At 54.9% G+C, this 19,586-nt stretch overlaps 1 protein-coding gene across 1 annotated transcript; it reads left to right on the top strand.

The window, feature by feature from the left end:
- Positions 1-5,441: 5,441 nt before the first annotated feature.
- Positions 5,442-19,427, top strand: Cherp (calcium homeostasis endoplasmic reticulum protein). Its single transcript, XM_059244954.1, has 18 exons — positions 5,442-5,526; positions 5,802-5,975; positions 9,432-9,616; positions 10,320-10,457; positions 10,532-10,683; positions 12,143-12,254; positions 12,342-12,431; positions 12,570-12,840; positions 14,130-14,305; positions 15,004-15,439; positions 16,474-16,712; positions 16,859-16,992; positions 17,318-17,404; positions 17,489-17,632; positions 17,707-17,823; positions 18,002-18,096; positions 18,230-18,415; positions 18,493-19,427. The coding sequence occupies exons 1-18, from the start codon at positions 5,502-5,504 to the stop codon at positions 18,531-18,533; spliced, it is 2,802 nt and encodes a 933-aa protein (XP_059100937.1). The 5' UTR covers positions 5,442-5,501; the 3' UTR covers positions 18,534-19,427.
- The last annotated feature ends 159 nt before the right edge of the window (positions 19,428-19,586 follow it).

Raw genomic sequence — 19,586 nt, 5'->3', positions numbered from 1 at the left:
GTTGCTGTAACAAATTACCCAATACCAGGTGGTTGATAAATCATGTTTGGCTCACGGTGCTGGGGGCTAGGTGTCGTTCTGTGCTCATAACCTGGTGAGCAGAGGGGCCTCCCTCCGCACAGGTCTCTTCCGAGGCGTTCCTGGGATCCGTAGCAGTGCTGCGGCAGCATGAGTGTGGGAGTCCAGCTCGACCTGCTTCACCTGACAAGGGATCTGGGGTGGAGGAGAGAGGAATGAGGAAGTACTAGTTAAAGATAGACCCGGACGACAGCGAGAAAGACAGACACAGGATAGCTGTGTTGGGAGGGCCTGGGTCAATACCCAGCAGTCTCCAAGTTTATTCAAGAGGGCTTTTTTGTTTGTTTGTTTGTTTGTTTTGTTTTGTTTTTCGAGACAGGGTTTCTCTGTGTAGCTTTGGAGCCTTTCCTGGAACTCACTCTGTAGCCCAGGCTGGCCTCAAACTCACAGAGATCCGCCTGTCTCTGCCTCCCCAGTGCTAGGATTAAAGGCATGTGCCACCACCGCCCAGCTTAAAAGGGCTTTTTATACAAATGCCAAGGGGAGCAGCAAAAGACCTCCCCCTTGCAAGATCAAAGCACACTGTACAGCCAAGTGTAGACCCTCGCAAACACCTGGTAAACGTGCCTGAGGACAAATCATCTCCTTACACCCCCTGCTGGGTAAAGCAAGCTCAGATTCTCTGACCCTGAGTCAGGTTTCACTAGATAGCCTCTATGGGCCTCCACACAAGATGACAGGTGTGGCGGGCCATACTTGGCTCTCTCCTGTTTGAGGCATCTGGATCCGAGGCTGGCTTCATCCTCCTGCCTCCACCCTTAAGTGTAGAGCATTCACAACTCTTTCCCTAAAGCCACTGGATCAGCCAGGCATGGCAGGCATTCCGTCACCTAGGAAGTTGAAGCAGGACTGCTACAAGTTTGAAGATGACTAGGTTACATGTGTTTGTCACAAAAGTGAAATAAATAAAAGAAGCCAGCCGGGGGTAGGGGGGGTGGTGGTGGTGGCGGCGGCGGCGGCGGCGGCGGCGGCGGCGGCGGCGGCGGCGGCGGCGGCGGAGGCGCATGCCTTTAATCCCAGCACTCGGGAGGCAGAGGCAGGTGGATCTCTGTGAGTTCGAGGCCAGCCTAGTCTACAAAGTGAGTTCCAGGAAAGGGGCAAAACTACACAGAGAAACCCTGTCTCAAAAAACCAAACAAACAAAAAAAAAAACCCTAAAGTTTCCACCCACAACTATTACAAGACTCAAGTTTGCAGATGGGTTGCTTCCAACCCATGAAATTAGGGGTGGCCTGTTTGCATCATAGCTGGATGGCAGGCTCCCCTCACTGAGGGATGAATATTTATTTGAAAGACAGGCATGCTGGGGCCCAGCTTATTTCTTCTCTTCAGTTCAGGGAATGGTGCGGCCACAGTGGACACATTTTCCCAGCCAGTTATCTTCATCAAGATCATCCTCATAGGTTCGCCCAGAGGCCCCCTGGGCCTATCCCAGGTCATTCTAGATTGTACCAGGTGGACGACTGGCAATAATTTTACAGGAGCTCACGGTTACCAGACTACTACATCCATTCATTCAAGATAGAATCTCATAGTGTGCAGGCTAGCTCTGAACTCTGGGTAATTTTCTGTCTCTTCTTTACAGCAGGTCCCAGGGCAATAATGGATTAGATTCACATCTTGTTAACAGTGAATACGATCTCTGCTGGGTTGTCAACAAAGTAATACCCACAGGGAACAAGTGAGCCTCAAGGCTTGCTGGGCAGGGATAAGTGTGCTCACTCATCCAGCAGATGAACTATATTCCCTCAGAGGTGCCCACGAGCGGATGTCTGGAGAATAGGGGTGGGGCTAGTTGTTGCTCCATCGGGCTTTGTGATAACTTCCGTGTGTGCTGCACCCACAGTCACATGAAGAGGCCAGGAAATGTCATGTGCACTACTGTCTCGCTCTCCACATTATTCTCACTGAACCTGGAACAAGGCTGGTGGCCAGTGAGCCCAGCATCCTCCTGCCTGACTCTGGCACAGAGGCAATAGTCACATGGGCATGGCCACTCCTGACTTGATGAGGTTGTGGGTGAAATCAAACTCTGGTCCTCACACACAGCACTCTTAGCCACTCAGCCCTTCTCATTTTTTATCCATTTATTTATTTAGTGTATGTGGGAGTGTGCATGCCATGTTCACATGTGGAGGGCAGGGGGCTACTTGGAGTCAGCTCTTCCACTGTGGGTTTTAGGGATCAAACTTAGGTCACGAGGCTTGGCGACTTTTATCAATTGGACCATCTTTTTTGTTAAAACAGGTCTCATGAAGCTTAGGCTAGCTTGGACCTCATTATGTAGTTGGCCTTGAACTCTTGATTGATTCCTGTGCATTGGGCATTGAACTGAAACCACACCCTATGGTTTTAGGACAATTATGTGGCTGTCTGATGAAATACCAGGGACAGGACCCTGGGCTTCACACCTGCTAGGGAAGCACAGACGCCTGTGATGCCTGGCCGTTTAGGTTTCCCCATATTTTGGAGTATTCTGTGAGAAGTCAGGCTGCCACAGTAAGACCAGATGGATTGCAAAGTTTTGGTCTCAGCCTCTGTGAATGGGGATTCATTCAGGTTCCCAGAGAGGTTCATTAGGAGGCAGGGTCATTGACTGAGAAGGGCAAAGCCCAGTTGAGTTGCAAGGAGAGAGGCAGGCCTCCCTTGGCAGAATCTAGTTGTCCAGAAGTATTAGGGAGGTGGTGAGGGACAATGGGTTGGGAAATACTAAGCAGAGGGCCAGGTGTGGTGGTGCATGCCTTTAACCCCAGCCCTGGGGAAGCAGAGGCCCTGTGCAGGGGTGCGAGTGGGTATGTGGAGCAGGCTGGTGAGATAGCTCAGTGGGTAAAGACACTTGTCAAACCCAGTGACCCGAGTTCAATTCCTGGGGACACTGAAATGGCAGTTAAGAACCAATCATGGTTCAGCTGTCCTCTCACCTCCACACGTGGGCTAGGGAGGTACACTTTCCCCACAGACATTTTCCCTTCCTGATGTTCCACTGGCCCTCCCTTTGCCTTTTTTCCCCTGCCCTTGATTGTTCAAGGCAGGGTTTCTCTGTATCTAGCAGTTCTGGAACTCGCTCTGGCCTCCAACTCAGAGATCCACCAGCCTCTGCTGGGATTAAAGGCATGCACCACCACAGCTCAGCTCTCCTATTGCTCCCCAAGCCCCAGATAAGGTATCTGTGTAACAGCCCAGACTGTTCTGGAACTTGCTTTGTAGACCAGGCTGGCCTCAAACTCAGGGAGATCCGCCTGCTTCTGACTCATGAGTGCTGGGATTAAAGGCGTGCGCACTACCACCCGGCTCCTATTGCTTTTTAATTTTGTGTTCTGCCTCTGTGTTTGTATGTACACCATGTGTGTCCTGTGCCCAAGGAGGGCAGAAGAGGACATCAGATGCTCTGGAACTGGAGTTACAGTTGTGAGCTGCCAATGTGGGTGCTGGAAATCAAACCAGGATCTTCTAGAAGAGCAGCAGGTGTTCTTAATGGCTGAACCATATCTCCAGAACCCCTCCCTCACTTCCATTGCTTTAAACCAGGATACCTGAGTGTCCCTCCTCAGGAGGGGACTGAGGTTAACAAGGAAAGTGGTGTTTAGCATTCCATATCTCATCCACTGTTATGGAGATAATAAGGCTGAGTAAACTGGAACAGGGAAGCTCAGAGGCAGCTGAAGGGAATGTGGGGGAGTTGGTTTTACCAGTAAGTTAGACCCCTGGTCCGAGCAGAAGGCTGGGTAGACACAGGCTTGAGCAGGAGTGTGACCTAGGAGATCAGACACGGTCACTGTCCCTGACCCACCAGCTGCCTTGCAGGTCAGGACAATAGGATGGGGGTTAAGGCAGCCTAGGTGCTGGAAGAATCAAGACAGTAAGGCCTGAGCTTTGTCAGGGAAGAAGTCACTGAGTTCTGCAGGGAGATCTCATACTGTGAGCAAGAATCTTCTGGAACCATTTCTGGTGAGCAGATGTAGACTTTGGTTTGCTATGAGCCACACAGTCTAGACAAGACTATAATGTCCTTTGTGGATTACAGGCCTGTGCTGTTGTCTGGCTATTATTATTATTACTACTACTACTACTATTATTTTATTCGTGTTTCCCCTGTATGTATGTCTGTGTGAGACTGTTGGATCCTGGAGTTACAAAGAATTGTAAAGGTGCCATGTGGATGCTGGGAATTAAACCCAGGTCCTCTGGAAGAGCAATCAGTGCTCTTAACCAGTGAGCCATCTCTCCAGCCCCTGTTGTCTGGCTTTTACACTGAGTTCTTGGAACTGAGCTCAGATTATTTTTCTCCAAAGCCAAGCACATCATCACTGAGCGATTTCTGCAGCTCCAAGATCAGGACATCATAAAGGGTTTTCACAGAAGACAAGCTAGGATTTCCTGGAGGGGCACAGGGAATCTCAAGACTGTCAGGATTCCTCGCAAACTCATCTTGGTGTGGCGCTTCCAGCAGGTAAGGAGGTGTCCAACAGAGGCAAGAGAATTAGGAGATGTCAGAGATCCTGGCATAACAGACCCGAAGACACAAGGCTCACAGTTAAGGACTTGGTGGCCAGCACAAATGAAATCCACTGCCAGAGATGTCGGCACACAGCTCCAAGAGATTCTGTGCACTCTTTCAGCCCCCGAGGGCACTGAAGTCACCTACACAAACCCACCAGATAGTATAGCTCCGTGTTTGCCTAGTATGCACGCATTCCTGGCTTCCACGCCTGTCATCGCAGCACTCAAGCGCCGACAGACGCATCGGGAGTGTAAGCTCACCCCCAACAATACGGGGAGTTAAGAGGTCAGCCTGGACTTCCTGAGACCCAGTCTCCAAAAAGCAGACGTAAATAATAAAATACAAGGGGCTGGCTGTCGACGGCTGCTTTCAGTTCTTCCCTAGGTCTGCACGAGTCTGCATCGTCGCTTCAGAAGACACGTCGTGGCTCCATTTCTGTCTGAGGCCGATGTGGGGAAGCCGGGCGCCCCCATGTTCAAAATTCTTACCCAAAGGGCGCAGATCGGAACGGAAGCACCCGAGCCGGGATCCTGTGATTGATTAGCCAAGCCTGGACGGTGCAGGAGGCTGTGAAGGACGCGGAGGCCCGGGACCGCCCCGACCGCCCCGACGCTCTCGCAAGGACACAGAAGCCCAAACTCAAGCCGCGTCGCGGACTGGCGGCGCGTCCGGCGCGTGCGCCAAGAAGCTCCCACGCATGCGCCTCGCTAGCCCCGCCGCGCGTGATTCCTCACGCAGCCTCTTCCCGCCCTCCTCCAGCCCTCACTTCCGGGGTTTCCCAGCGACGGCCGTAAATGGCGCGCAGAAGCGCCCCGCGAGGCCGTCGTAAACGTCTCCCTTTGCGACACTTCCGGCCGGCTTCTGCGGCCGGTGCTGGTGGGCCATCGTGAGGCGCCGGAGGACGTTCCCAGCGGCTGCAGCCATGGAGATGCCGCTGCCGCCAGACGGTGAGGCCCATCCTTGAGCGGAGGTCGTTAGGTTCTCCCCGCGTGCCCCCGCCGGCCGGCCGTGCCTCTCCGAGTTCCCGGATCGGAGACGAAGCGCGCTGCGGCCTCGCCGCTCCTCCCGCGGCCTCTCCCGTGGGTCCCCGCATTCCAGCGCGCGCGCTTGGCCCCATTCAGGACCCGTACACCGCCGCCTTGCCGTGGCCCGCCCCAGAGGACCCCGGCCCGGTCTCCGGGTTCGGGCTGCCTCCATTGACGTCTTTTCCTCCGTCCTGCAGACCAGGAGCTTCGAAATGTCATCGATAAGCTCGCTCAGTTCGTGGCTCGCAACGGGCCCGAGTTCGAGAAAATGACGATGGAGAAGCAGAAGGACAACCCGAAATTCTCGTTTCTGTTCGGAGGCGAGTTCTACAGTTACTACAAGTGCAAGCTGGCTCTGGAGCAGCAGCAGCGTGAGTCCCCCCGGCCCTCGGCCGCCTCAGAGTTCAGTCCGGGCCCCGCCGCAGCCTCTTCTTTATTTGGGGGTCGCATGTTTCCTCTGCAGAGCTGAGCGGTTGTCTCCGCTGTTCTTTCTGTTGTTCCCGGGGCCCTGCATCAAGATAGACTGTTGAATACTTGTGTCATATAGAGTCATAGAAGTGTCACAGATTCACTCCCCGGGCGCCGGGTCGGGAGTTTCTGGATTTCTTTGCAGAGGGGATGACGGGTATGCAGGAAGGCGGGAAGCAGAGGCTTGTACCTGGGGCAGGAACTGTGTAGCTCATCCTTCAGGCTGAGGCCAGAGGTTTCTGTGCATTTCAGATGCATAGGTCAAAAAGTTTTCCCTTTAGTTTTTGCAACTTTTTTCCTTATTTTATTTTATTTTTTAAATGGTTTTCTACATAGAGTTTCTCTGTGTAGCCCTGACTATCCTGGAGCTAGCTTTGTAGACTAGGATAGCCTCAAACTCCAGTCTGCCTGCTCCTGCCAGCCAAGTGCTGGGATTAAAGACGTGCACCACCCCGCCTGGCCTAACTGTATCTTAAATACCCAACTAGGTGAGCATCAAGAAAAACACGATAAAAAAATTAATAAAAAATAAGTATTTTAGAGCCAGGTGTGGTGGGTCTGGGTTAGCCCTTTAATTCCAGCATTGAGAAGGCAGAACCAGGTGGATCTCTGAGTTTGAGGCCAGCCTAGTCTACAGAGCAAGTTCCATTATAGGCAGTGCTGCACAGACCCTGCCTCCAAAAAATGAAAAAAGAAAGTAGAAAGCACAGCTGGCCTTTGAGGGTCTCACACTGTAGCCCAAGTTGGTCTGCCAGCCTGTTACTCAGGCTGGCTTCCAACTCAAACCAAACCTCCTACATCAGCTTTTCAGGTGGTGGGATTACAAGTGAAGCCAGCATACCCAAGCTTTGAATGGTAGCATGTCAACAGATGGTGTGGGTCCTGAGGGTAGGACTCAACATCTGTCATACCCAGAGTAGCTCTCTAGCCTCTGAATAAGCTGTTGAAATGAGTGCCTGCCCTTGCAAAGCCATGGGTATTCAAAGCTGACAGCTGCCGAGCCACAGTCCTCTGATGCCAAATATTCTTTGTTGTGCTCTAGCAATGTGTTGTAGATGATTGGTAGAAAGCTTGTAGGACAGACAGGCTTAAGCCCACGAGCACAGGGACTTGAAGAAGCTATATATTTAGAGAGGAGCCACCAGTGGCCACAAGTGTGAACTGAGGGAGGGTTTGATGTGGAGAGTTTTGATATACCACGGTAGGTGCTGGAGTCTTGTTGGTCATAAGGTTTTGTTTCCTGTTTAGTCTTGGTAGAGGTCAGCTGTTTGATGTCACCAGCAGGGTGTCTGGTCATTCCTTAGCCCCCAGAGCTCCAAGTTCATAACCATCCAAAGGCAGCAGAGAACCGTAAGAGGGTTCCAGCACAACAGGCTGGAGTTGGGGAGGGCGGTGATTGATGGTCACCCCTTATAAAGGTGGTCATGAGCATGGATGGAGGCAGGTGGGGTCAAAGGCAGACCCTCTTGAGGATGGGTGAGGGAAGACAAAGTGGGAGGAAGTTTTGACAGTGCCTGGGAGCTACACAGGAAGTCTGTGCCCACCCTTCCCACCCAGACAGTCACTTGTTGGGGCCATAGACTTAAAGCTGTAGCAGGGAAAGGAAAGTGCATGGAAGCCATGGCAGATTGGGGGCAGGGGACAGGAGGAGATTCCAAGAGCCATACCATAGTAGGATCTACTGAACATCACAGGGACAGCCAGGGGCAAACTGGAGAGAGGGCTGGGGTGGGGGGGCAGGCTGAGGGTGATGGATGGTGGAAGTCCAGAAGAGGGTTTGGGTTTGGCCACCAGGGAGATGGGAATAGAGAGGACCTGCTTGCTGAGGAGCTGTGAGTGTCACCTGGAAGTTAGGCTCAAAAAGGGCAGCGGGCCAGCTTTATTTATTTCGTCACTAAACCTTTGACTGGTCTAGAAACAGTTTGCAAGCTCTGTGGTAAAGGACTGGGGTTGAGCTGTTTCCTAAAACTTTAACCACCATGGTCTTATGTTTGTAAAGTGCAATAAAAATGTAAGCTGTGGGGTATTGCCTATCCCGTAAATTATTACTTGAGGTGAGGCTGCTCCACAGGCTTCTGTCTGCTATGTGCAGAGGGGCCTCTCTGCTTACTGAGTATGGTGCAGGCCGAGGCAGAGCTGTGGCTGACACTGCTGTTGATTAGTGTGAGGGATACATACACCCTCATCTGGATGGACCGCTGTACAGGAGTGAAGGAGCAAAGCCCAGCCTTGGGCTGGGAGGCGGGTACAGTGAACCTGTGAAAGAAGGCCCAGTGGTGCCATGAGTGAAGGCCCAGGCCATTGATGGCTCCTCCAAAGTGGAGCTTCCTCCCCAAAGGAGTGTAGGATTTACAGCTTAAGCCAAGCCGACTTGTAGGGTGCCACTAAGGCCAAATGACACCTGCCCCCTTCCCCTACTTTTTGTTTTTATCCAAAGGCCATTTCCTTTGGGTGAGCCTCAGAGGCTCCCAAAGAGTGTTGTTGGAACCAGGCAGGGCCCAAAAGTAGAGGGTAAGCAGGCCATCTTGTTGAAGTCCTATCTGCACGCAGGGACCTTCTTCTCCAGACACACTGATGCCTCATCTGGCCAGCATTGGGGCACATGCCAGCCCCAGACACTTATTGTCAGACCAGTGTGTTTTTGGTGGTTCAAGCTACATGGATCCTGGATGCTGGTCCAAGGGCTACAGATTGGGAGGATCACTACAGGAGGTGGGGCAGGTCTTGGGGACACTCCAACCCTGTGTGTGTTGGCCAGGGCTCCAGAATGTGTCTCGAGTGAAGGGGAGATTAGGGACCAGTCGCATGGGACAGGTGTCACATCTCCAGCAACAGCCATGGCCTGCAGTCCATAGTAGCTCAGGCCTGGGGAAGAAGGGAGGAAGATGGGCAGGTTCAGCCTGGTGGTGAGGAGTGGTGAAAAGGCAGCCCTGTGGTCTCCAGCGAGGCCAGGCACAGCAGAGCAAGCACGGGCAGGTTGGCCCTCTGAGGTGGAGAGTGGACCTAACGTCCTTCCATCAGGCCCTCTGTAGAGGCCAAACCTTATTGGTGAAATTATTAAGGCCACTCCACGTAGTTAAAAGGGAGATTTATTTAATGGCGTAACTTACAAATGAAGGGATAGGTAGGTTGTGGGTTCTGGGAAAGACTCAGCGCAGTCCGGCAGTGTTCTCTGGAGAACTCTCCTCGGTCTTCAGGGCCCTCCCTTGGCCCCGCCTTGTAGGCGTGATAGTTACCGAAGCCTCAGTGGGGATTGGAACTTCCAGACCAAAGCTGGAATGGCTACCCACTATAAAACCTGATACATCTTAGGGAACCTGGGGCTGGCCCTAGGCTCACAGGACCCATCTCTCTCCTAGTCATCTGCAAGCAGCAGGCCCCAGAGCTGGAGCCAACCTCAGCCATGCCCCCTCTGCCACAACCTCCGCTGGCTCCCACCGCACCCCTCACTCCGGCCCAGGGCACCCCATCAATGGACGAGCTCATCCAGCAGAGCCAGTGGAGTCTCCAGCAGCAGGAGCAGCACCTGCTGGCCCTGCGCCAGGTACAGCTGTTGCTTGGGCCAGTGACCATGGGGTCACCTTCCAGTAGGACTGCGGGTCATTTACAGGTGTTGGGTGGACTTGTACCCATGTGGATGCACCATGTGATGGCTTGGTGCCTACCAGACTTAGTGAGTAGGGAGGGACCCTATTGGCCCCATCTGTTAGGCTGGTCCTGTTGCCAAATTCTATAGGGATGAGAACCAGAAATGAAAGGAGTGACCTAAGGACCTGAGTACCAGCCCCACTTGGTGTTTCCTTGCTGCCCCTGTCACACAACATGCATGGGTGTTTGCCACCAGTCACAGACTGGACAGTGAGGTGTTGGGCACCAAAAGAGGCCTCTGAGTCTTAACTGGCTTGGTCTGCTTAGCATGTGTTTGTTGGTTTGGGTTTGGTTTGCTTTGATTTTGAGACAGCAGCTCTTCATGCTGTCCTGGAATCACAGTCTTCCTGCCTCAGCCTCCCAAGGGCTAGGAGCACAGGACCTACCACGTATGTTGACCCTCACTCCTGCCTTGCTCTGCTTAGTTGGTTCTCGAGCATCCTGCCTCTCCGACTTCACCTTTTCCTGTTGTCTGAGGCCAGCTCTGTCCCCTGCCTGTTCCATCTGCTCTGGTGGTGGACTGTCACAGGATTTGGCATATGCTAAAGACAGATGTCAGTGTGTCTGCTCACACCACCTGTCCCTTGTGGCCTTCCCAGGAGCAAGTGACTGCAGCTGTGGCACATGCAGTGGAGCAGCAGATGCAGAAGCTGCTGGAAGAGACACAGCTGGACATGAGCGAGTTTGACAACCTGCTACAGCCCATCATTGACACCTGCACTAAGGATGCCATCTCGGTGAGGCTCAGTGTGGGGTGGGGATGTCGTCACCTACCTGACCGACCACCCACTCACCCTGGCCTGACTCTCAGGCTGGGAAGAACTGGATGTTCAGCAATGCCAAGTCCCCACCACACTGCGAGCTGATGGCAGGCCACCTACGCAACCGCATCACTGCCGACGGAGCACACTTCGAGCTGCGGCTGCACCTCATCTATCTGATCAATGATGTGCTGCATCACTGGTGAGTACGCGATCACTCGGGCCATCGCCCACACCTCTAAGGGTCTCCCAACTCACCAGACCACCCCCTGCACACCCACACACTGGACCACTGCCTGCCCTCCCAGGACAGCGGCTGGCACCTCCACAAGGCAGGCCTTGGGTTTTGCTGCCTCCTCTGCCTCTGCAGCATCATGTGTCTGCTTCAATCTGCTGTCCGCCCTCCTACCACTGTTGGGCACAGCCGGACACCTGGCTGCTGCACTGTGGAGACCCTCCCTCTGCTCTGATGTGTCCTGGGGGCTCCTTTTGCTGACTCTGCCTATCAGACTTCTCCTTTGCACTATGGCTCCAGCCTCCTAGGGCCTGGTAGGTGTCTCTGCATGGTCACCGGGTGAAGTTGATGGAGGAAACCAGAACCCAGAACTCTGGCCAGAGGCAGGTGCAGGAGTTCCACGATAGTGATACATGCTGACAGTCAGCTATGCTGACTGCCCCCTGCCTTTCAGCATGGCCATGACAGCCAGGACACCTGATAAGTGTGCATGGTTCTCCTGACAGCAGGAGAAGCTGACCTGCTCTTTCCTCCCTCCTTCCCCCTCTCCCCTCTCCCCATCTCTACACAACCCTCCCTGCCTCGTCTCCATATCTGTCCTGCTGGGAAGTGACAGCGGCTCTGCCACCTGTGCCCTCTTGCACTGTACCCTTTTCTCTCTCAGTGGCTTGCTACTGCCTCTGAGGATAGAGCCTCTGCTCAGATGGCCTCCTTCCCACTCCCTGCTACACTCTTCACCTGGGCTCACATAAAGCTCTGGCCTGCACTGCCTTACATTACCCAGCTCCTGGCCAGCCATTGCTGCCCTTTGACCTCAGCTGTGGGAGCTGAGGCTGCTAGCCTCTGTGTGCACCTTTCCTGGGTTGGCATGTGGGCCATCTTGCTGAGCCACTGTCACACCAGAGGCCTGGATCCACCATACTGCACAGCTGGAGGGGCCTACTTGGACTGTTTCTTCCTCTTTGCCCCTCCTCAGTGGCACTGGGCATGAAACCCAGGGCCTTGCCCATGGCAGGCAAATGCTGTGCCCAGGGCTGTCCATAACCCTCATGGGTAAGGTTAGACTCCAAGAAGCCTACTCAGTGGCCCAATGGGCCTGAGGAATCCCTGCTGAGCAGGTTGTTGAATCTGCTTGTGCACAGTGGTAACCAGGTCCTGACTACAACAGCCCCATTTCACACTTTACATACATGCAAGCACTCTGGTGGGCCCTTCTTATAGTGAAGGCCTTGCTCTGAATAGCCCTGGGGTGCACATATTCACTCCACCTGTCTCCCAAGACAAGGCACCTGCATTATAGGTAGTCCTGCCTGGTTGGGGGGCCATTTCCTGAGGAGAGGGTGCTGTGGCTGCAGCCGCATGGTAACGGGTGCGTGGCCGGGTCCCGCCCCAGGGCCCTGACGCGCGGAAGGTCTCTCCCTCACAGCCAGCGCAAGCAGGCCCGGGAGCTGCTGGCTGCCCTGCAGAAGGTGGTGGTGCCTATCTACTGCACCAGCTTCCTGGCTGTGGAGGAGGACAAGCAGCAGAAGATTGCCCGGGTATGGGGCTGCTGGGGCTGGGTGGGCGGGTGAGTGGCTGGGGCTGAGTGGCGTGGCCTCTGCCTCACGAGTCTCCCTCTGCATCAGCTCCTGCAGCTCTGGGAGAAGAATGGCTACTTTGATGATTCCATCATTCAGCAGCTGCAGAGCCCCGCCCTGGGACTTGGTCAGTACCAGGTAAGCGCCACCCATCACCTCCAGGTCTCAAACTGCCCCCTGTAGATGTTTTCATCACTGAGTCTGGCTGCATCTCACACACCCTTTAGCTATTGGGCCCCAGGCTGGTACTCTGAGTGGTGGTGTTCTCTCCGTCAGGCCACTCTCATCAATGAGTACTCCTCAGTGGTGCAGCCTGTGCAGCTGGCTTTCCAGCAGCAGATCCAGAGCCTCAAGACACAGCATGAGGAATTTGTCAGCAGCCTGGCCCAGCAGCAGCAGCAACAGCAGCAGCAGCAGCCACAGCCACAGCCACAGCCACAGATTCAGCTGCCTCAGATGGAAGCAGAAGTGAAGGCCACACCCCCACCACCAGCACCGCCCCCAGCCCCAGCCCCAGCACCCACTATCCCACCAACTACCCAGCCAGGTATGAGGTTCCCTCCACCTCTTAAAACTGAATGCCCTGAGATTCAGAAAGCACTGTTCCCCTAGACATCTGCTCCACAGCCCAGAGTGCCCAGGCCAGGCAAACACTCCTGGCAGTGTCTGCTCTGCATGATCCCCAGAATAGAAAGGAGGAGGTAGGCTAGTGCCTTAACCTACACTTGGTGAATGGTTAAAGGCATGGTCCAAGGCTGAGTGAGCTCAGCATGTACAGCCTAGTTCTAAACACACACGTTTATATGTCCGTATCTCATGTTTGTAGTGTACGTGTGTAAGAACCACTTCTGAAGAAACCTGGGTAAGGTCTGAGCACCCAGGAAGAGAGAGTTTCAAGTTTTGTTTTGTTTTGTTTTTCGAGACAGGGTTTCTCTGTATAGCTTTGTGCCTTTCCTGGAACTCACTTGGTAGCCCAGGCTGGCCTTGAACTCACAGAGATCTGCCTGCCTCTGCCTCCCGCTGGGATTAAAGGCATGCGCCACCACCGCCCGGCTCAAGTTTTAGACTAGCAACTGCTTGCTGTGCAAGCTTGAAGACCTCTGTTTAAAACGTCAGGTGCAGGCTGGGCAGTGGTGGCACACGCCTTTAATCCCAGAACTCAGAGTCAGAGGCAGGCGGATCTCTGTGAGTTTGAGGCCAGCCTGGTCTACAGAGTGAGTTCCAGAACAGGCAGGGCTGTTACACAGAGAAACCCTGTCTCGAAAACCCAAAGAGAGAGAGGAGAGGGGGCGGGGCTTACAGTAGTGTGTATCAGCTGAGTGCTGGGAAGGCATAGATCGCCAGATCCCTGGAGGTTGCTGGCCACCCAGCCTCACTCGGTCACTGAGCTCCAGATTGAGTGAGACACCCTGTCAATAAAACTGAGGTGGAGGCCAGCAAGATGGCTCAGTGGGTAGAAGCACTTGCAGGGGTCTAGTGACCTCAGTTTGATCCCTAGGATCCACAGAGTGGCAGGAGAGAGCCTGTTGCCAAGAGTTGCCCCAACTCTGACTACCACACATGCACCATGTGCATGCCTGCAAGCACACAGATGAGTTCATTAAAAAAAAAATGACTCCATACTTCTGTGAATTGTAGACAAGACAGGGACATGTCATGAGCATTGAAAATAAAATGCCCAGTGTTGTATTCCTAGAGGATGGTGGTGGTTACCTTGGCAGCGGTGGCTTTCAATGACCTTAGGAATACAATTCAGCCCTGCTCTTGGGCTGGGTTGGGGGTCCTGGAGCCTCTCCTCCTACTGATTGGCCACCTCTCACTGTCACCCGTGTTTAGATGACAACAAGCCTCCCATCCAGATTCCTGGCTCTTCGGATTACGATGCCTCGGCAGGTGTCCAGGATCCTGCAGCTGCTGGCCCTCGGGGTCCTGGCCCCCATGAGCAGATCCCGCCAAACAAGCCCCCTTGGTTTGATCAGCCTCATCCTGTTGCTCCTTGGGGTCAACAGCAGGTACTTTCTTATCTGTTGGGGCGTGTGTGTGTGTGTGTGTGTGTGTGTAAGAGGCCTGCTGTGTTCACACCTAGTAGGGTCCTGTGGGGCAGGGGGCAGCCATAATGGCTCAGGGACAAGGGAACCTGAGCAGACCCCTGTCCCCATAGTACCATCGATTGGGCCACTCCTTGGCCTGTCCTTACTAGTGCAGCTTTCGGTCTGTCAGGAGGGATGCAGGGAAGATCAGAAGGGGTGAGCTAGCCTCTCCCGGAGGCTGCAGTGCCAGGACTCTGGATGGCTCAGGGTGGGAGGCTTCTAGACCAGGGCAGAGGTCACATGGTACATGACCAGAACTGCCCTATAATTTGCTAGGTGAGATTGGCTGGAGCGTCTGGTACAGCAGACATTCCCCTCAACAGGGCCTGTCCTGGTGACTGACTGCAGAGGACACTTAGGGTGCCAGGGATGTGGCTGTGGGCTGAGAACTATAGGTCTCAGATCTGAGCCTCACACCGCTCAGCTTCAGGTTTACTTGACAAGAGATGGCACACTCCCTGTAGACAGTCCCCATGTTCCAGTGTGGGCTTGAGCCTGCTGGGTGTGCATGGGAACCTTTGAGGGAGGTGGGTGACAGGCTTTGTCAGTGCAGGCTCAGTAAGAGCTGTGGGATGGAGGGCTGGTCCACCTTGAGTTCATGTCTGTGCTTTGCCTTACAGCCACCAGAGCAGCCCCCATACCCACACCACCAAGGTGGACCACCCCACTGCCCACCCTGGAACAACAGCCATGAGGGCATGTGGGGTGAGCAGCGTGGGGACCCTGGCTGGAATGGCCAGCGAGATGCTCCCTGGAACAACCAGCCAGACCCCAATTGGAATAACCAGTTTGAAGGACCATGGAACAATCAGCATGAGCCACCACCCTGGGGTGGTGCCCAGCGTGAACCACCTTTCCGGATGCAGCGGCCCCCCCACTTCCGTGGGCCCTTCCCACCCCACCAGCAGCACCCACAGTTCAACCAGCCTCCACACCCCCACAACTTCAACCGCTTCCCGCCCCGCTTCATGCAGGATGACTTCCCCCCTCGTCACCCTTTTGAGCGGCCACCCTACCCTCACCGCTTCGACTATCCCCAAGGGGACTTCCCCACAGGTGAGTGAGGGGGCAATGTAGGAAGGTCTGTCGGTAGTGTGGAAGTGACAGACATAGGATGGGTGTGGAATGGGCAGACAAGGGTGGTCACCCTGTGCCCACACACAGGCCAGCCGGACTTAGCCTGGCTGTACTTCCAGCACCATTTTCCTTCCCTCGTCTTGCCATCCTTCCTGGCTGCTCACTCATCTGAAGCTGTGCCTGTGTCTTCTTGTCTCTTGTGGTTGCTGTGTCAGTCTGAGCTGCACACAGAAGCCACAGACAGGGGTGTGCCTCAGTGGTAGAGATCCACACCCTACTCCAGGGTCCTCAGGGCTGGCCTCAGGAAGGCTTCCCTCTGCATTTGTCCTTCCTGTTCTCTTCAAAGGACCCCAGGCAGTTGGGTTGGAGTCTGCCAGAGACCTGGTAGCCCTAATGTTACACTTTGAGGACAGCTGCTAGCTCACCTGTAGCTGGAGAGTTTTCTCTCTGGGTCCCGCCGACCCCGGCAGTCTGACAGCCCACTTATAAAATAAACACACAGACGCTTATACTATTTACAAACTGTATGGCCGTGGCAGGCTTCTTGCTAACTGTTCTTATATCTTAAATTAACCCATTTCTATAAATCTATACCTTGCCACGTAGCTCGTGGCTTACCAGCATCTTCACATGCTGCTTGTCATGGCAGCGTCTGGCAGTGTCTGTCTCTGCCTTCCTGTTTTCTCAGTTCTCCTCTCTGTTAGTCCCGCCTATACTTCCTGCCTAGCCACTGGCCAATCAGTGTTTTATTTATTGACCAACCAGAGCACATACAGACCATCCCACAGCACTCACCTGTGCTTCGGTCCTGGCAGAGAAGGACCTCAGCACATTCCCGTTGAGAAGATAGAAGTTCAGCTTGCAGCCACTGGGTACAGTGGTAGTCCTTCAGTCTTCTCACTTGAGTCCCTTAGCTGCACCCGTGTCTGTGAGAGTTCCAGGCCTCCCTCCCTGTTGGCCCTCTCACCCCACTTGACTGCCCTAGCAAGCTGGAGCAATGTTTTGTTTTGCAGAGATGGGACCCCCTCATCACCACCCTGGCCACCGCATGCCACACCCTGGGATCAATGAGCACCCGCCCTGGGCTGGGCCCCAGCACCCTGACTTTGGCCCTCCTCCCCACGGCTTCAATGGCCAGCCTCCCCACATGCGGCGACAGGGCCCACCTCACATCAACCATGATGACCCCAGCCTGGTCCCCAATGTGCCCTACTTCGATCTTCCAGCGGGGTTAATGGCTCCCCTTGTGAAGGTGATGCTGGGCCCTGGCAGGGGTGGTAGCTTAGTGTGGGAGGAAGGAGCATGCTGGTGTTCCAGGTTCCTGCCTTGCTGCTGTCTTCCACTGGGTGGTCAGGGAGGGCTCCTCGGGGCGCAGGCAACAGCTGTGTTCTCCTACAGCTGGAGGACCATGAGTACAAGCCTCTGGACCCCAAAGACATCCGCCTACCGCCCCCCATGCCACCCAGCGAGAGGCTGCTCGCAGCCGTGGAGGCCTTCTACAGCCCACCCTCCCACGACAGGCCGAGGAACAGGTAGGGAGGCTGGGCCCAGGCCTGGCTGAGCCCCCGCCCTCCTAGTCCACCTTGCAGGTGAGGAGCTGGTTCCTCCACAACACTCTGCATTGGTCTCAGACACGGCATGGAACACAGGCCTTGTGCCATCCAACCTTGGCCCAGCAGCCACTAAGAACAGCAGTGGGTGTATTTATGAGGTCACCAGGGATTCGGTTGCCCACCAGGTCCTCCCAGTGGGAAGGAGGTCTGGGCACGAGGCAGCTGCCTCCTGGTTAGCTCCCTCCTGGCCATTGTGGCCCTTGGGAGGCTGTCCCAGATCTCTCATGGGGACCTTGTCTTACAGCGAGGGCTGGGAGCAGAATGGCCTCTATGAGTTCTTCCGAGCCAAGATGCGGGCACGGCGGCGCAAGGGCCAGGAGAAAAGGAACAGGTGAGCAGGGTGGGTGTCATGGGACCAGCCCCGTGGTGTGTAGTGTCCTAACTGGCCATCCTCACTGTGGCATTTCCCCTGCAGTGGCCCCTCCAGGTCACGCAGCAGGTCCAAGAGCCGAGGCCGCTCATCATCGCGCTCCAGCTCACGCTCCTCGAAGTCTTCACGCTCCTCCTCACGCTCCCGGTCCCGGTCCCGGTCCCGCTCCTCCTCCCGCTCCAGGTCCAGGTAAGCACGTGGGGGCATCGGGAAGCCCATTGTACACTGCTCCTACCACCCACATCATCCCACTGTCCCCACAGAAGCCGCAGCCGGTCCCGCTCCTCCAGAAGCCGCTCGAGATCCAGGTCCAGATCCAGGTCCAAGTCATACTCCCCGGGGAGGCGGCGCCGCTCCAGGTCCAGGAGCCCCACCCCACCGTAAGCCACTAGTGTGGGGCACTCAGAGGCGCCCCTGTTGCTAAGGGGCAGGTGGCATCACTTGGACCAACTGGGCTAGCCCACAGGCCCTCTCCTACCATGCTTCACTGGCTGCTCTTGGTGCTCTAAGGCCCATTGTGGGGGTCACCAGCTTACCACATGGCTCTCTTCATTCCAGCTCTGCAGCTGGTCTGGGTTCTAATTCAGCACCTCCCATCCCAGACTCAAGACTCGGAGAAGAGAACAAAGGCCATCAGATGCTGGTGAAGATGGGTGAGTACCTGGGCCAGTGCCAGCTGCCTGCATGACCACATGATGGGATTCTGCTGGGGTTCTGGGGTTCAGTGGCCACTCCATGGGGACATGGTGACAGCCTTGCCATGTGCACGTTCTTTATTCTCTGAAGGTTGGAGTGGGTCTGGTGGCCTCGGAGCAAAGGAGCAGGGCATCCAGGACCCCATTAAGGGCGGCGATGTCCGGGATAAGTGGGACCAGTACAAGGGCGTGGGCGTGGCCTTGGACGACCCTTACGAGAATTACCGCCGCAACAAGAGCTACTCTTTCATTGCCCGAATGAAGGCCCGCGATGAATGTGAGTGATGGTGTGGGTGGGCAGGGTGGACATAGCTTTGTGCTGGGAAGCTGGGAGTGACAGCCCTGTTCTTACAGTCTCCACGTTTGGGGCGCGAAAGGAAGAGAAAGAAGACTGACGCAGACCTCGGGCAGGCGCTGCTCGGTGTGGAAGGGGCTCGGGCTTGACTTGCGCATGCCCTGGAGGAGTCGCTGCAGATACCTCGGCTTCTCAGTGCCAGGATAGCAAAGCTCAAAACCAAGACCACCCCACCCCAGCCCAGAACCCAAGTCCCACCCACAGTGCTGTGCAGCTAGGAGCCAGGTAGTGAAAAGGCCACCACACTGCATGGCAGCCGAAAAAGCCTGGCTTCTGAGCTGCAGAGGTCAGGAGGAATTTCATTTTGGTTCCACCTGGTTTTGTGTTAGGAAAAACTAGGGCTGACCCCTGAGGTACGGGGCTGAAGAGACCCCTGACTCCTCAGTTCATCGTTTAGCTGTGTTTTTATCCCTTTCCTCAAATGTTAGCTGTTTGCTACTACCTGGACACAGCTTCTGAGGAGACAGGGCTGAGCCTCTCGGGTCAGGAAAAGACGGTCTCCAGAGCCCTTCCGCCCTGTGTAGCGCCTCAGCTTGCAGCTCCCGCCTGGGAAGCCCAACACCAGCGAGGAGCACCCCAGAGTGTGGGGTGCTGTGGGGTGTGGGGTGCCAGCCAGGCAGCACCTCCTGTGCTGTTCAATTTGCGCACCCCAACCATTCCCAGAGAGAGGGAGGGAGGGAGGCCTGGGAGCATCCTGGGGCTGCAGCAGCCAGTTATTTGTACAGAGACTTTTGAAATGTTCTTTTCAATAAAATGCAGAGCCCTCTACAACTTCTCAACACCACATGAGACACTTGATTTTTGTTTTAGATTTCCCATAGCTGTGACGTGTGCAGACGTGTCTGACTCGGGATAAACAAGCAGACACATGTGCTGTTAACAACCGATTGTGGATTTTACTGTTTTGCCTTCAAATAAAGCCTTTTGTAAAAGATCATTTCGTCCAGCTGTGGGTGCACACGGCATGGTGCAGGCTGCTCTGGGGTGGATCCTGGCTGTGACAGACAAGCTCAGACCTGTCTCAGCACCTTGTATGGAATGTTCCCGATGGGGCAGCTGGTCCCCCTCTTGGATGATCCAGATGCCTGGCATG

This window comes from Peromyscus eremicus, chromosome 17, assembly GCF_949786415.1.
Source record: "Peromyscus eremicus chromosome 17, PerEre_H2_v1, whole genome shotgun sequence".
Lineage (NCBI taxonomy): Eukaryota > Metazoa > Chordata > Mammalia > Rodentia > Cricetidae > Peromyscus > Peromyscus eremicus.
This window is presented reverse-complemented; position numbering and strand designations above follow the sequence as displayed.